Source organism: Corvus moneduloides, chromosome 7 (genome assembly GCF_009650955.1).
Source record: "Corvus moneduloides isolate bCorMon1 chromosome 7, bCorMon1.pri, whole genome shotgun sequence".
Taxonomy (NCBI): domain Eukaryota; kingdom Metazoa; phylum Chordata; class Aves; order Passeriformes; family Corvidae; genus Corvus; species Corvus moneduloides.
Window position 1 is genome coordinate 2,626,755 of NC_045482.1, and position 12,400 is coordinate 2,639,154.

At 44.9% G+C, this 12,400-nt stretch overlaps 1 protein-coding gene across 2 annotated transcripts in view; it reads left to right on the forward strand.

Annotated features, from left to right (window-relative positions):
- The window catches only part of ABCA12 (ATP binding cassette subfamily A member 12), a 104,327-nt gene that overhangs the window by 57,437 nt on the left and 34,490 nt on the right, over positions 1 to 12,400 (forward strand). For both annotated transcript variants that reach the window (XM_032114071.1, XM_032114070.1), the window contains exons 14-24: positions 81 to 193; positions 632 to 756; positions 1,563 to 1,736; positions 2,645 to 2,809; positions 3,864 to 4,065; positions 4,652 to 4,791; positions 5,353 to 5,472; positions 6,606 to 6,696; positions 8,033 to 8,212; positions 9,118 to 9,424; positions 11,430 to 11,544. In XM_032114071.1, coding sequence (XP_031969962.1) covers positions 81 to 193; positions 632 to 756; positions 1,563 to 1,736; positions 2,645 to 2,809; positions 3,864 to 4,065; positions 4,652 to 4,791; positions 5,353 to 5,472; positions 6,606 to 6,696; positions 8,033 to 8,212; positions 9,118 to 9,424; positions 11,430 to 11,544 — 1,732 coding nt within the window. The remainder of the gene's footprint in view (positions 1 to 80; positions 194 to 631; positions 757 to 1,562; positions 1,737 to 2,644; positions 2,810 to 3,863; positions 4,066 to 4,651; positions 4,792 to 5,352; positions 5,473 to 6,605; positions 6,697 to 8,032; positions 8,213 to 9,117; positions 9,425 to 11,429; positions 11,545 to 12,400) is intronic.

Sequence of the window (12,400 nt, forward strand, 5' to 3'; positions counted from 1 at the left end):
TTGGTGTTCTGGTTATGAAATGACTCTTGCTTTCTCTTTATATTCTCAGTTTTGTTTGTTGTTCTATTTTTCCAATTCAGGCTTCAAGAAAATGTACCAGAAATTGCTTTCTTTCAAGAGATTCCTCAGTATATGGCTACTTTGAATTCCATGTTGAACATCACTGAGAGTTTAACAGACTCAAGCAAGCAAGGTACTCTTCTCTATTTTCTTTATGATGTCGGTAAACATCACCACTGGTACCACACTTTCTGCTGGCAATCCCAAGAATTGCCTAGCTGCCAGGAAGAAGTGATATTAATGGAATAACCATACACCATGACCTTGGGATCCTTTATCTGGGGTGCTTCTAGAGCCTGTTCAAGACCACTCTTTGTTTTCTTTATAAAGAAAGCACCAAGTCTTTCAATCTGAGCAAATTTTGCTATCCTGAGACGTGATAGCCCACAAGCCAGACTGTAAAACCTAGGAAATAGTGACTGTATGTTCCAAGTTTTTGTTGGAATTTTTCTTATCAGCGGTGAGGTACCACACTTCCATACTTCACATAAAGTCTTCTCTGTGTGCTTGAGATCTGCTGTGTGTCTGGAGAAAGCCGTTACATCAATTGCTCTTTGACTGTTTGTTACAGAAAAGTTAAGAGATGTGTTTAAAAATGTGGACCAGCTCAAAGAGGACCTCAAAAACACAACAGGAATGTCCACAGCCAGCATTGATGCTCTTCTGGAAGCATCTTTCCCAGAAAACAGCAGTCAGGTAAGTTTGCTGTTATCCTGTTGGGATATCTTGTTGCTTTCTACTGCTCAGACCATTAAAGCCAGTGTTTGTTAGTGAATGCAGCTGAGCAGATCACTGGGTGTGTGACAGCACAGATGACCCCACAGGGAGAGACAGCAGAGCATGTTATGGATTGGAATAACCACCAGGAATGCAGCAGGAGCATCACTGATGTCAGCCCAGCCACTGGAGACCAGGAGCCATATGGTCCCTTTGGCTGCTACTGGCAGCTGGTCAGCAGCCAGGCACTGCCTGGAGAGGGATCTGGAGCAGGGCATGGCTCTCTGGGACACACTGATGGGGGCTGAGCAGGGTCTTCAGTCAGATCCTGGTCACTGAGAAGTTGTCCCAGTCCAGGAGGAAAAGTACATTTGTAAGCACAACTTGTGAGAGCACTCAGGGTCCAGAATCATCTCCCAGAATGAGAGATGAGCTTCCCTTTCTCAGCCTCCTGCTCCTGCGAGCAGAGCTCCAGGTGCTTTCCCCCTCCCAGCCATCTTGTCTGGACTGGGCCCCAAAGAGCATACTCTTTTCCAAACTTCACATGCATCGGTCAATGAGAAATTGAAGCCATAAAAGCTTTTACTACTGTGCAAGCTGGGTAGTAAAACATAGTCCTTAGGATTTGTCCCTGGGAGTGGGAGTAATGGGCAGGCATTTTCTGGTTCTTGGGTGGTTGAAATACGGCGGTGTGGAAGGAACAACAGCAAGGCAAGATTGAGCCACACGTGGTGGAGCGTGCAGTGCACCCCTAACAAATCTCTCTTCCCTTGGTGCACGCCCAGCTCATCTCTCAGGTGCTGCAGCTGGAGTCCTGCAGCGCCCGTCCCGCTGACCTGCAGCTGCGAGTGGTGGCGCGGGAGCTGTGCAGCCTCCCTCTGCCAGAGAGGACTCGCAGCACCTACATCCTTGGGGTCACCCTGTTGAGACACTTGGACATCTACAATTTCTTGTACAAGGTTAGTGCTGGATTTTTAGAGTGGCTTCTACATTCTTTGCTGCACGCAGTGGCTGAAAGGTCATAAAATATCATTGCAGTGGCCGGAAGCTACACTGATTTACACAAGCCAAAGATCAGGCTTTGCTCATGCAGCAATTTTTACTGCATATCCATGCTGTGACAGTGTGGATATAAATGAGAATCCCAGCTGGTGTTAAGCAGCAAACCTCATTTAAAGGCACTGGGCCTACTCTAAATGCCTCCCTATCTGCTAGTATCCTTTATGTGCTGTCACAACCTCTTGAACACTCCCAGCTGACCCAAAAATAAGGTACTGAGCTAAATTTTTTGATTGCTTGAAAAGGGAAGCCCTGGAAAAAGTCCTGTAAAATACCATTTCCCTATCTATCTGGAAATACAAAGTTATTAAATGATTCAAATTCCGCCCCCCCCCCCCCCCCCACACCTACAGAAACAGCATCTAAGAAAACATTCACAGAGATGTGAATACTGAGCATGTATTTAAAAATACAGGAGTGACCCTGGGCAAAAAAAGGTCTTAAATTATAATGCCAGTGAATTTGGGCTCAGGTCAAAAGTCACTCATGGTGCTTGACACCTGTGCTGTGTGAAATGAGAGACTTGATCATATCCCAGCCAGTATCTGACACACATTTCCCAGCTGTAGGTGTTTGGAAACACACTGTTAAATTATGTAATGTTCAGGGGTGTGGCTTGCAAAAGTGCTTGGGGATTTAGGAATACAAATCCCATTCATTTCCCATGGGACAGCCACTCTGTAAAGCCTCCTAACTGTTCTGAAAATCCCACAGTGCTCATGTCTGAGTTAACACAATATGGGAGTGTACATGCCTGTGCACGCAGATTCCTGCTCATCATAATTGATTTCCTTCCTGACTCTTGCAGATGTTTTTCCCCAAGGAACTTCAGAAACCCATGGACAAGATGTTAGGCCTTCTGACAAAAATGAAATCTTTCAGACACCAGGTTGAATCTGGTGCTGATCCATTACTACAAGCTATTCATTCCCTGAAAAAGCTCCGGCAGTCCAGGAAAATGCCACTGACTAAGGTATGTGTAGTCTGCGTGTGCTTTTGAGGCAAAATACCACTGGAATGGTTTCCACAGTAATTTCCTACCCTAGAAGCCACAGGTGCGTTAAACCATAGATTCTGTTTCAAAGCAACAGTATTGTGAGAAGAATCTCTGTCAAACTTATCCCTGGAAGTGTTCAAGGCCAGGCTGGATGGGGCTTCTGGAAGGTGTCCCTGCCCATGGCAGGGGGTTGGAATGAGATGAGCTTTGAGGTCCTTTCCAACACAAACCATTCTGTGATTCTGTGTTGCCTTCCTGGGTGGGTTTTGATTTGGAGCAGTGGGACCATCATATGCTCGTGAGTGGGGAACACGTGCTGTGGGAGGGACACTTGGAGCAAGAATCCTCCTCTTGAAGGAGGGAGGACTTCCAGAAAAATACTGGAAGGATCAGCTGGTGAAAACAACTGGAGAACTGCCCATTAAAGGCAGACCCACCAAAGTCAGCAGCAAAAACTTGCTTTAGCTTTAGTGTGCATTAGATCACACCCAAAGCCTCGAGAGTGCCCGAAACATTCAGTACAAACCCATTACTGCTGTGACAGCTGCAGTAACTCCAGGGTGCACTGCCTTCATCCAGCATGGTGTCTAATCCATCTCTGATCCACAGTCGAGGAGAGCACAGATGACAGGAGTTGTTCCTGGTCATCATTCTGCCTGCACATTGCAGAGCCACGTGCAGCCACGGACTGGATGGGGACAGTGATGTGCACATCCATGTGACAAATCCTGTGTTGTAACCCAGGTGTGTGAATGTCACCAGGCACACCTTATAGGGAATTTCTCTGCACGGATTGTAGGCACTTCCACTTTGGCTCTCGTACCTGGAAATAAATGTGCCACCTCTGTCATAGCAGAGATTAACCAAAAAATGCATGATTTCCATGGAAACTTCCTATTTTTATAGAGGCTAACTTCTCATAAGAAAGCAGTATAAAAATGTTCAGTCCTTGCCTTCTCATTCTGTTATTTCTCTCAGAGTGGGGTGCTTTCAGCGTGCAGGATTTGTTTGTGTTTTGTCTTTTCTGCAGGCATTGTTTAAACCAAACAACTTCCAGATAACACATGGCACATTTAAATCCATGTCAAAAGTCCTCTGCAACCAGGAGATCACACCCCTATTTTTTGAGTCTTTGCTTCCAGACTTTGGAGAGCCCATAAGCAACAGTTCTAATGCAGAGGATGCCTATGTCCAAAAGCTGATGAGGAAATATGGGATTCCTCAGGATTCCAGTAAGTCTGGCTTCTCCCTAGGGCACAAACATTTCAGAGCCGAACTCTGCTATTTCCAGACAGATCTAGTGCTGAGCTATTCCCCGTATGTCTCTGAGGGCTGTAAGTGCTCATTATTTATGGTAGCTGAAGATCTGCACTGACCTAATTATGGTGGTTTATTTCCATAAATGTTCAAAGTGAAACTGCCTGTGCAACAGAGCAGTGCTTGGCACTGCCCTGGCTCCCATTGGTTGATGATCTGGTCCTAGGGCTCGACAGGTCACTGCTTTTTCTTGATGTGTAGTTTTTCTGACTCTACTGACATTATTAGCTCCTCTGAGTTCACAAAACTCCGTTTAACCTTCAAGCAGATAATGTTGGCTCGAACAGCGAGCCTCTTGTTGTCTTGAGTTCAGCAACAGGAGATCTTGGGGGTGGATTGCTTTTGTCAAGATGCATTAGATCAGTCAGTGAAGAGGGCCCTGAAGTCATTCACTGGACACAGTAACAAACTGGGCAGATGGGAGAAAAAACACACTGGTAGCTTTCTTGTGTCTGGTCTGTTTGCTCTCCATGCAATTTGTTTGCTTTTCTCTCCTTGCAGCCCCGTTTTGCTTATCCTTTTACCTGGACCTGGTCAAGACCCCGACCGGAGCTTTGATTTGGTCTTTTTTAAAACCAATGGTGCTTGGGAAGATCCTTTTTACACCAGACACCCCAGAAACTCGAGCAATCATGGGAAAGGTATGGCTCTGTTCCAGGACATCAAGATACGCCCACTCCAAATGGTTGTAATTTATCTAGCACAGGCTTGTTTCTCTGGGAAGCAGAGGGCTGCTTTCTCACTGTTTGGAGTATTAATCAAATTATCTTTTTCTACTTGCCTTGCTGGCTATATGAGTCATCTTTTGTCTTTGATTGAATCTTCCCTCCAGAAGCTGCTGTTGGTCTAATATTTCTAGGACAGTTGTTTAGGGCCTTCAGTTTATGAAGTTTCACCCCCATATTTTCAGCCAGTAGGAGAGATGTGTCTCCCAGGACAAATGCTGTAACCAGTGCTTGTTCACAAGCAGGCCAGTGGTAGAAGGAAAGCTGATACTCAAGACATGCTCTAAATATCATATTTTTAAGTACTTGCATAAATTCAGTGTGTTAAGGGGCATTTTGCCAAACAGTGAGAGGATGCTAGGAAAAATCCTAAGGAAAACAAATTTGGTCTCAGCTGTTTTATTAATTTATTTATTGGTTAAAATCTGTAAGGTAATGAATAAATGAATCCTTATATGTTGTGGGCTTCTTTTGTAGTCGAATGCAACCCTGGAGCAGATGGCTGATTTAGCCCTGAAGTCCCAGGAGTGGCTGGACCAGTCTCCTGTCATCATGAATTCACTGACTAAGTTAAACCAGACAGTTCCAGTGATCAAGGTATGACTTCCTACCTTCCCTCTCTCTCTTGCCAGAGGGGAAGTGGGAGGATGGATTTGTTCACTGAAGTAAACTGGGGTTCCGGGGACATCTTAGGTCAGCTGGGGCGACCCTTCTCAGGATGTCCTGGACTTCACAGTTTCTGTGCCTGCCTGTTCCCATAACAGAAATGCTCCTGACTCACCTCTCCCTGCGAATTCTCTTTCTCAAATGAACTGTTTGTAACATGCTCCCTGACCCTGGCCGTGCTGGGGCCTGCTGGAGGGCTAAGATGAGCAAGGAATGCTCTTCAGTTTGTAAATTAACTTTCTGCTTGATGGAGTGATCCAGCCAGCCAAGACCAGGCAAGAAATGACTTTTTCAGAAAATGAAACAGTATCTATAATAAGCATGTAGTTCTGGGTGCACACATAAGAGTTAGGAGATGTTTTGTACCTCAGTGAATGTAAATAAAATTTCTTTTTCCCCCTCCTAAGGAGCCTAGCCTTGCTTGGATAGAGAAAGCAGTACACTGTAATGTTCCACACACTTGTTTCCCATTCTTTCCAGTAAAAATTGTCTCCTTTTCTTACAAAAACGAGATCCCTGAAACCCAAAAGCATTTGCAGGTAATTTTAGGGGCTGGAATTCATTCTAATTTCCATGGCACCAAGAGAAAATCTAGAGCGGAATATGCAAAAGTGAAATTAAATATTCTCTGCTGATTGCACTCATTGGTGGAATAATAAAATATTCAGCCAAACAAAAACCTGTGCTGATCTCCAAGTTAAGTTTTGGTTGCCTACCCATTGTGCACTGACTGTGTTCAGGGGACTGAAAACAGACACAAGGGAAATTTACTTCTAGAATAACTAAAACTATCCATACTTTTCTTGATGAGACTCTAGTGCGTGGTGGAGGCTCAGTAGGCATCCTTTCTTGACTCAAAGAAGCACTAACTTGGACTCAGAGAGCTCTCTGTGTCTCTCATTGCTGGCATTTCCCCATCCTGATACAGACTGAAGGGAATAGGAAGGGGTCTGTACAGATGCTCAGTGAAGGCAGCTGCTCTGTTGTGTTTTAGAACTCACAGTGAGGGAGCTCAGGAGACTTCTGGTCAAACTGATGCTTTTTCTTTCTCTGCTTGTTGATAGAATGCCCTGCAGAACCCCTTTGTGCAGGTTTTTATCAAGCTGATGGTGGATCTGGATGCAGCTGAGCTCCTGAGTCAGATAAATGAACTGGGTAAGTGTGTCTGTATGTGCTGCCCTCTTCTTTATGTCTGGGAGCTCCAGAGTCACCCAGCTGCAGCCATCCCCTAGTTCTGCTCTTCCCTGGCCCATGTTGGAGGCTCCAGGGCAAGGCAATCCCAGCTGTGATCCAGAGAGCTTCCATGGAAAAGACTCTTAGAGAGCAAAGGGCTGCTGTGAAGAGCTGTTTCTCCTGGGTGTTGAGGGATAGAGGGATGGGAGGCTCTGCCGCGGTCTGTGGCCACTGGAGGACACTGTTTAGCCGTAATTACGACTTCAAATGAGCTACCTGGGATTCTGCTGGGAAATGTGGAGAGCCCCCTTGCATCGCAGCAAGGTTCAGATGAAAAGTTCTCCAGAGCAGAAAAGCCAGGGATCAGATAAAGATACCCAGGCTGATGGAGCCAGAGGCATCAATGCAGGAGATGCTCTGCTGCAGTTCTCTGTTCTCTGGTTGGCTTGCAAGGCCCTTCAAGGTGACATTTGCTGCTGTGCACTGTGAGAATCAGCAGCTAACAGTGGTGGTGGGTACATCCCTGTGAGTGCACAGCGTGGGGATCACAGTCCCTTCCTGCCTGGCCTTGCTGTCCCTACCTGCTTTTGCCATGAGTGGCCAGGCATGTCACCATAAATCTGGACTGTGCCAGCGAAGCCCAGCAGCAGCCAAGAGCGATTATGGTCTGTTGCAGTCATTTACATCCAGTTGGTGATGACCCATGTGTTATTCATGAGCAGCAGCTCCTGCCTTAACTCCCCATAAAGCCACGGTGCCTGCAGCAGCTGTTCCATATTAGTTACCTTGCATTATGCAGCCACCTTTGAAAGCTGCCAGCAAACAGCAGCATCTTTATTAACTGCAGTATCAGGTTCAGTCCACACATCAGCACAGCACACACAGCTCCACCTTGATGTGCTTGGATAAAGCACGTCCTCCCCTGAGACACGGCAGCTCAGCAGGCGCGTTGATTACATCCTAAACCAGAGGGTGTGGAAGGAATGGTGAGCACTGTGTGTGAGCCTAAAACCTCAGCAGGTGAGTGGGGACTTCTGATTTGGGACGGCTGTCACATCCCATTGCTGGCATCCTCCCAAAGGCAAACTCACGAGCATATTACAGGTGATTAACATAAAAACTGGGTCAACACCATGCCTTCATTGCACTGCTGAGTGCAGAAATGTATTTCACACTTCATGTTTAGTATGATGGCTTTTGGTTTGTTTTCTTTCCTCCTTTGCGGTGCCATCGTTAGTGTAAAGGAGTGGAAGGATGGGGTGGATTTTTTGCTGGGTGTAGTGATGCTGGTGGGTCTGTTTGTGGGGTTTTGCCCTAGATGATATCCGGCTGGAGTTGCAGAACAATGCCAACGTTGTCGATCAGCTGAGCACTTTGGCCGCCCTGGCTGTGAATGTGTCCTCCTGCGTCTCCTTTAACCGCATTCAGGCAGTGCAGGACTTGGACGAAATGGAAGCGGTGGCTAAGGAGCTCTTCCTGAAGAACGAGCTGTTTGCAAGTATGTGAGAGTCTCAAATCCCCCTGTCAATTAAATTTAGCCTGATAGGGTGTGGGAATGCAGCAGAAAATATTTGGCTTTTCACCAGTGAGTGTTGTGGTCACAGCACCCACCACACAGCAGTTGATTTGGAGCCAGGGTGTGTGGGACCTGCACACTGAGATCTCCTTTTTATAACTCCTCTTCCCTTACACCTCCACTGTCTGTGGTCAGCTGGTGATTTCTCTTGCTCAAGTCTCAGTTTGAATAAAATCCCACTGCCCCAAGGTGATCTTTGTGCAGCCACTTTCTTTAAGGCTCCCACGGGAAAAGGTGCTTTAATCAAGAAAGGTATCACAGAATCATTCAGGTTGGAAAAGACCTTTAAGATCCTCAAGTCCAAATATGAGACAATTCAATTTATTAGAAGGTCATAAAGCACTTGAGATATTTCAGCCAAGCACTGTAATGTTACACTGGGTCTTCTCAGTCACACTTTTCACATTTGTGGGATTGGATTGTGGGATCAGACTGCAGAGAGGGGTGGAGGGAGCAGGGAATAGGAACCTACATTTGTATCATTAATATATCTTAATATTTAAAGAAGGACCTCAATTAGGATTTACTCACAAGTCCTGTGACCTGTTTGGTTTTATACTTCATCATTGAAGGGTCAATAGAAACTTCTGCTTCTCTTGGAGCTTCAAACCCTGGTAATATTTGTCCTTTCCCATAGAGACAGTTTCCTTCCCTGTTTGTCCTCCATTCTATCATGTCTTTTATATATAGAATAATCAGGAAAAATGTTCTGGATAGAAAAATGTCTGTGAAGAAGCCTTGTAAAAATGAGGAGTTCCCACGTATCTGTGTGTGCTGCTCCCACGCTGTTGACTCCAAAGGAAAGCCTTTTACCTTTCTTTTCCCAGGTATCATTTTCAAGCTGCCTTCAAGCCCTGGACACTCAGTTCATGGGGGCCTGTCCCTCCCTCCTGTGCTCAACTACACCATCCGAATGAGCAGCAGGATAACCCAAACCACCAACAGGATCCGGGAGCGCATCTGGACCGTGGGCCCGCACAATTCCACCTCCCAGAGCCAGATCTACAGCCGGGCCTTTATTTACATCCAGGACAGCATTGAGAGGGCCATTATTGAACTGCAGACTGGCAAGAAACCAGAGGAAATAGCTGTTCAGGTCCAGGCCATGCCTTACCCCTGCTACAACAAGGATATGTAAGTTTGGGTGGCTTTTGTCTTCATGCTTTGTGTCAGCTCATCTTGTCTGACTGGTGGAGTTCACCAGCTGTGCTGGTTTCCTTAATACCATGCTCACACAGCATAAAAATAATTTAATTCTGTTTGATCAGAGTTTTTTCCCAAGGGAAAAGAGGGAATTTTTTACTCTAAGATGGCCTGTTTAGTTTGCCTGATCTTTTGTTTTCGGTGCTCTGTTGATACCTGCATTGTGATGGTAACTGTAGGTTTTATAGCAGGTAGAACTCCCTGTCCCTGTTTTACTACACATGGAGGGATTGAGGGTTGGCAGGACTTGGGTTAAGTACGAGTCCTGGCTTGTTCTGCAGGTGTTCACATGCAGACAATGCAGCAGAACTTAGAAAATGGATTTATTGGGGAAAAAAAGGGTCCCTAGGTTTATGAGCTTTATGGTGGCCAAACTGAGTGGAAAACACACAGGAAGGGATTTCAGTGTCCATCAGGGAGCACTGGAGGATGTTCTGCAAGAAGTATTGGTAGGTGTGGGGGTCACTCTGCCCTGACTGAGGGTCTCTGTTGGAGCAAAAGGACAGGCTGGACCTAGGAGCTTTTTCTACCCAAAAACCTCCATGCCAACTGCATGAGCCAAAAGATTATTTGAGAGCTATAAGATATCAACTTAGGAGCCATAGTGGACCTGTTAATCTCCTGTGTCAGCTGTCATTTAAGAGAGCTGGGGACCTATAACCTCTCCTCGGGGCAGCAGCATGTGAGGTGCCTGCCAGGACACAGGCAGGAAGCATCCAAACCCAGTTCTGCAGCAAATTCCTGGATTATTGCTGAGAGAGAGTTTTGTACAGTGATTAACTGGCTGCTGGAGGCACTTACTCCAGTGCTGTCTGCTCTTTTTTGTTCTTGGGCTGCTGGGAAAACCACTTGCTTTTGGGTTTCCCTCCCCACCCTGGGTTCAGAGGGACACGTTTGCTCAATTATTAAAATACCTCAAGGCTTTGGATTTGTATCCAGCAGAAGTCATCACAAAATGCCTGCTTATTGGTTGTTATTGCACAGTTATCACCCTGTAGAGAAAAAGAGGGAATATATATATATATATATATACCCACGCCAGCGCACAAAAAGTGTTGGGATATGCTGAATTTTTAGGAGCCTGAAAGACCTTTTCCTGATTCTTTAAAAATAAGGCTTCATTTGCGTGGAAGCATTTCCAGAAGCACTGGTTTATAGGAAGTTTTCAGCTTTACAGGTAAAAAAAAAAAATTAAAAACAAATACAATGTTAATTTCTCACTGTTATTGTTAAATATTACTGTTACATTAAAGATTTTGCAGGAATAACACTGATTATGGGTTTTTAGCCAGGCTTAGAAATTAAGAAGGAAAGCACAAGCCCTGCAGATGCAATGAAGGGAATCTCCTGCTATAAAAACTTGTTTTCCATGGCAAAAGGAGAAATTTATTGTTGGCCATTGTTATTTTTTTTTTTCTTCACACATTTGGCACTGGAAGAAGGTTTTAATTAAAGTGAGGAGCCAAGAAATGTGACCTGGATGTGCAGTACCTGTCCTGTGGGATGGTAGGACAGACAATCCGTAGGAAAGCACCCATATCCAGACTCCAACACCAGGAATTATGGCCTGACAACGAAATTGGGCCATTCTATCTGTGAACAGAACTGGGAATTATGGCTGGTTGCTGTGATGTTTCCAAATGGAATGCAGCCCATCACAGAGCCAGGAGATGCCACTGCCAGTGGTGCTGCTGAGCAAGGAAATCCCTCTGCAACTTGAAAAAAGATTCTGAGCAGTCAGGAGTTTGACGAGTAGAAAATCCAATGCAATGGCAAAGGAGCCTTTTTTTGTAATTATTAATTTTACTCCACATTTTGAAATATAAGCATGTCTTTTCTTGTGCCAGAGTATTGTTCTGAAAAATATGTTCTTGTATAAAGCCTTAATCCCCAGAACATTTTGTATTCAGCTAAAGCCTGCTTTTGCCTTTTACAGGTTCTTAACCAGCGTGACATACTCTCTTCCATTTGCTCTGATGGCTGCCTGGGTGCTGTTTATAGCTGATTTTGTTAAAACACTTGTTCAGGAGAAAGATCTGAGGCTTTATGAGGTATGGGGAAACTTCCTGGGGCGTGCAGAATTATAAACAGATTTTCCTTATTAGTGGCTAGTGTGTCTGATGTTCAATATTAAATGGAGCAAAACAAGCATTAAGGAAAATATTCCAGATACCTTTTGTTTGACCTGCAGTGTGTGAATTCTGACATTGTAGCCAAGCTCAAAGCCATGGAAATGCAGGGTGTTTGCCCTTCAAGTGGAGGGAATATTGCTTTGCAGTGCTGAACACAGGAAACATGGGCACCTCACAAAATTACAGGGTTTCTGAAGATTTAAAGCTCTCTAAAAATTGACTTTGAGTCATACCTACTGGGGACAAAGACATGAAAAGTGACTTATTTCCTATCCTTGAAGTTATTATACTTAATATTTCAGAAGGTGCTACATATTACATCAGCTCCTCTGAAATGAAGTTCTTCATTCAGGTTGCCTGTTGGAAAAGAAATGACATTGAGACATTGGGAATTTATTAAATTAACTCAGGTTTTCAGTGTGATCACTGTCAACAGAGATGAACAGCAAAGAACTTTTGTCAAACTAAGCTTCAGCAAGCAACAAGAGCTTTGAGCAGATTTGTTTTTTATCCAACACCATGGAAACAAATACTGATTCATCAGAAATGTTTCCAAGAAAGGACACTCTGACCTGTGATGAGGTGGAAAATGAGTGAACCCCAGTGAGTGTTCACTGGCAGCCCCTTACTCTAATTTAGGCAACCATTTTCATTGTCTCCAAGGACCAGAGCATCAGTAATCTTCTTAGCTGTGTAATAATCCACAAGAAGACACCAGCACCTGTAATTTTTCTGGGTTTACCAATACAAATTTACAGTTTTATGCATGTATGGG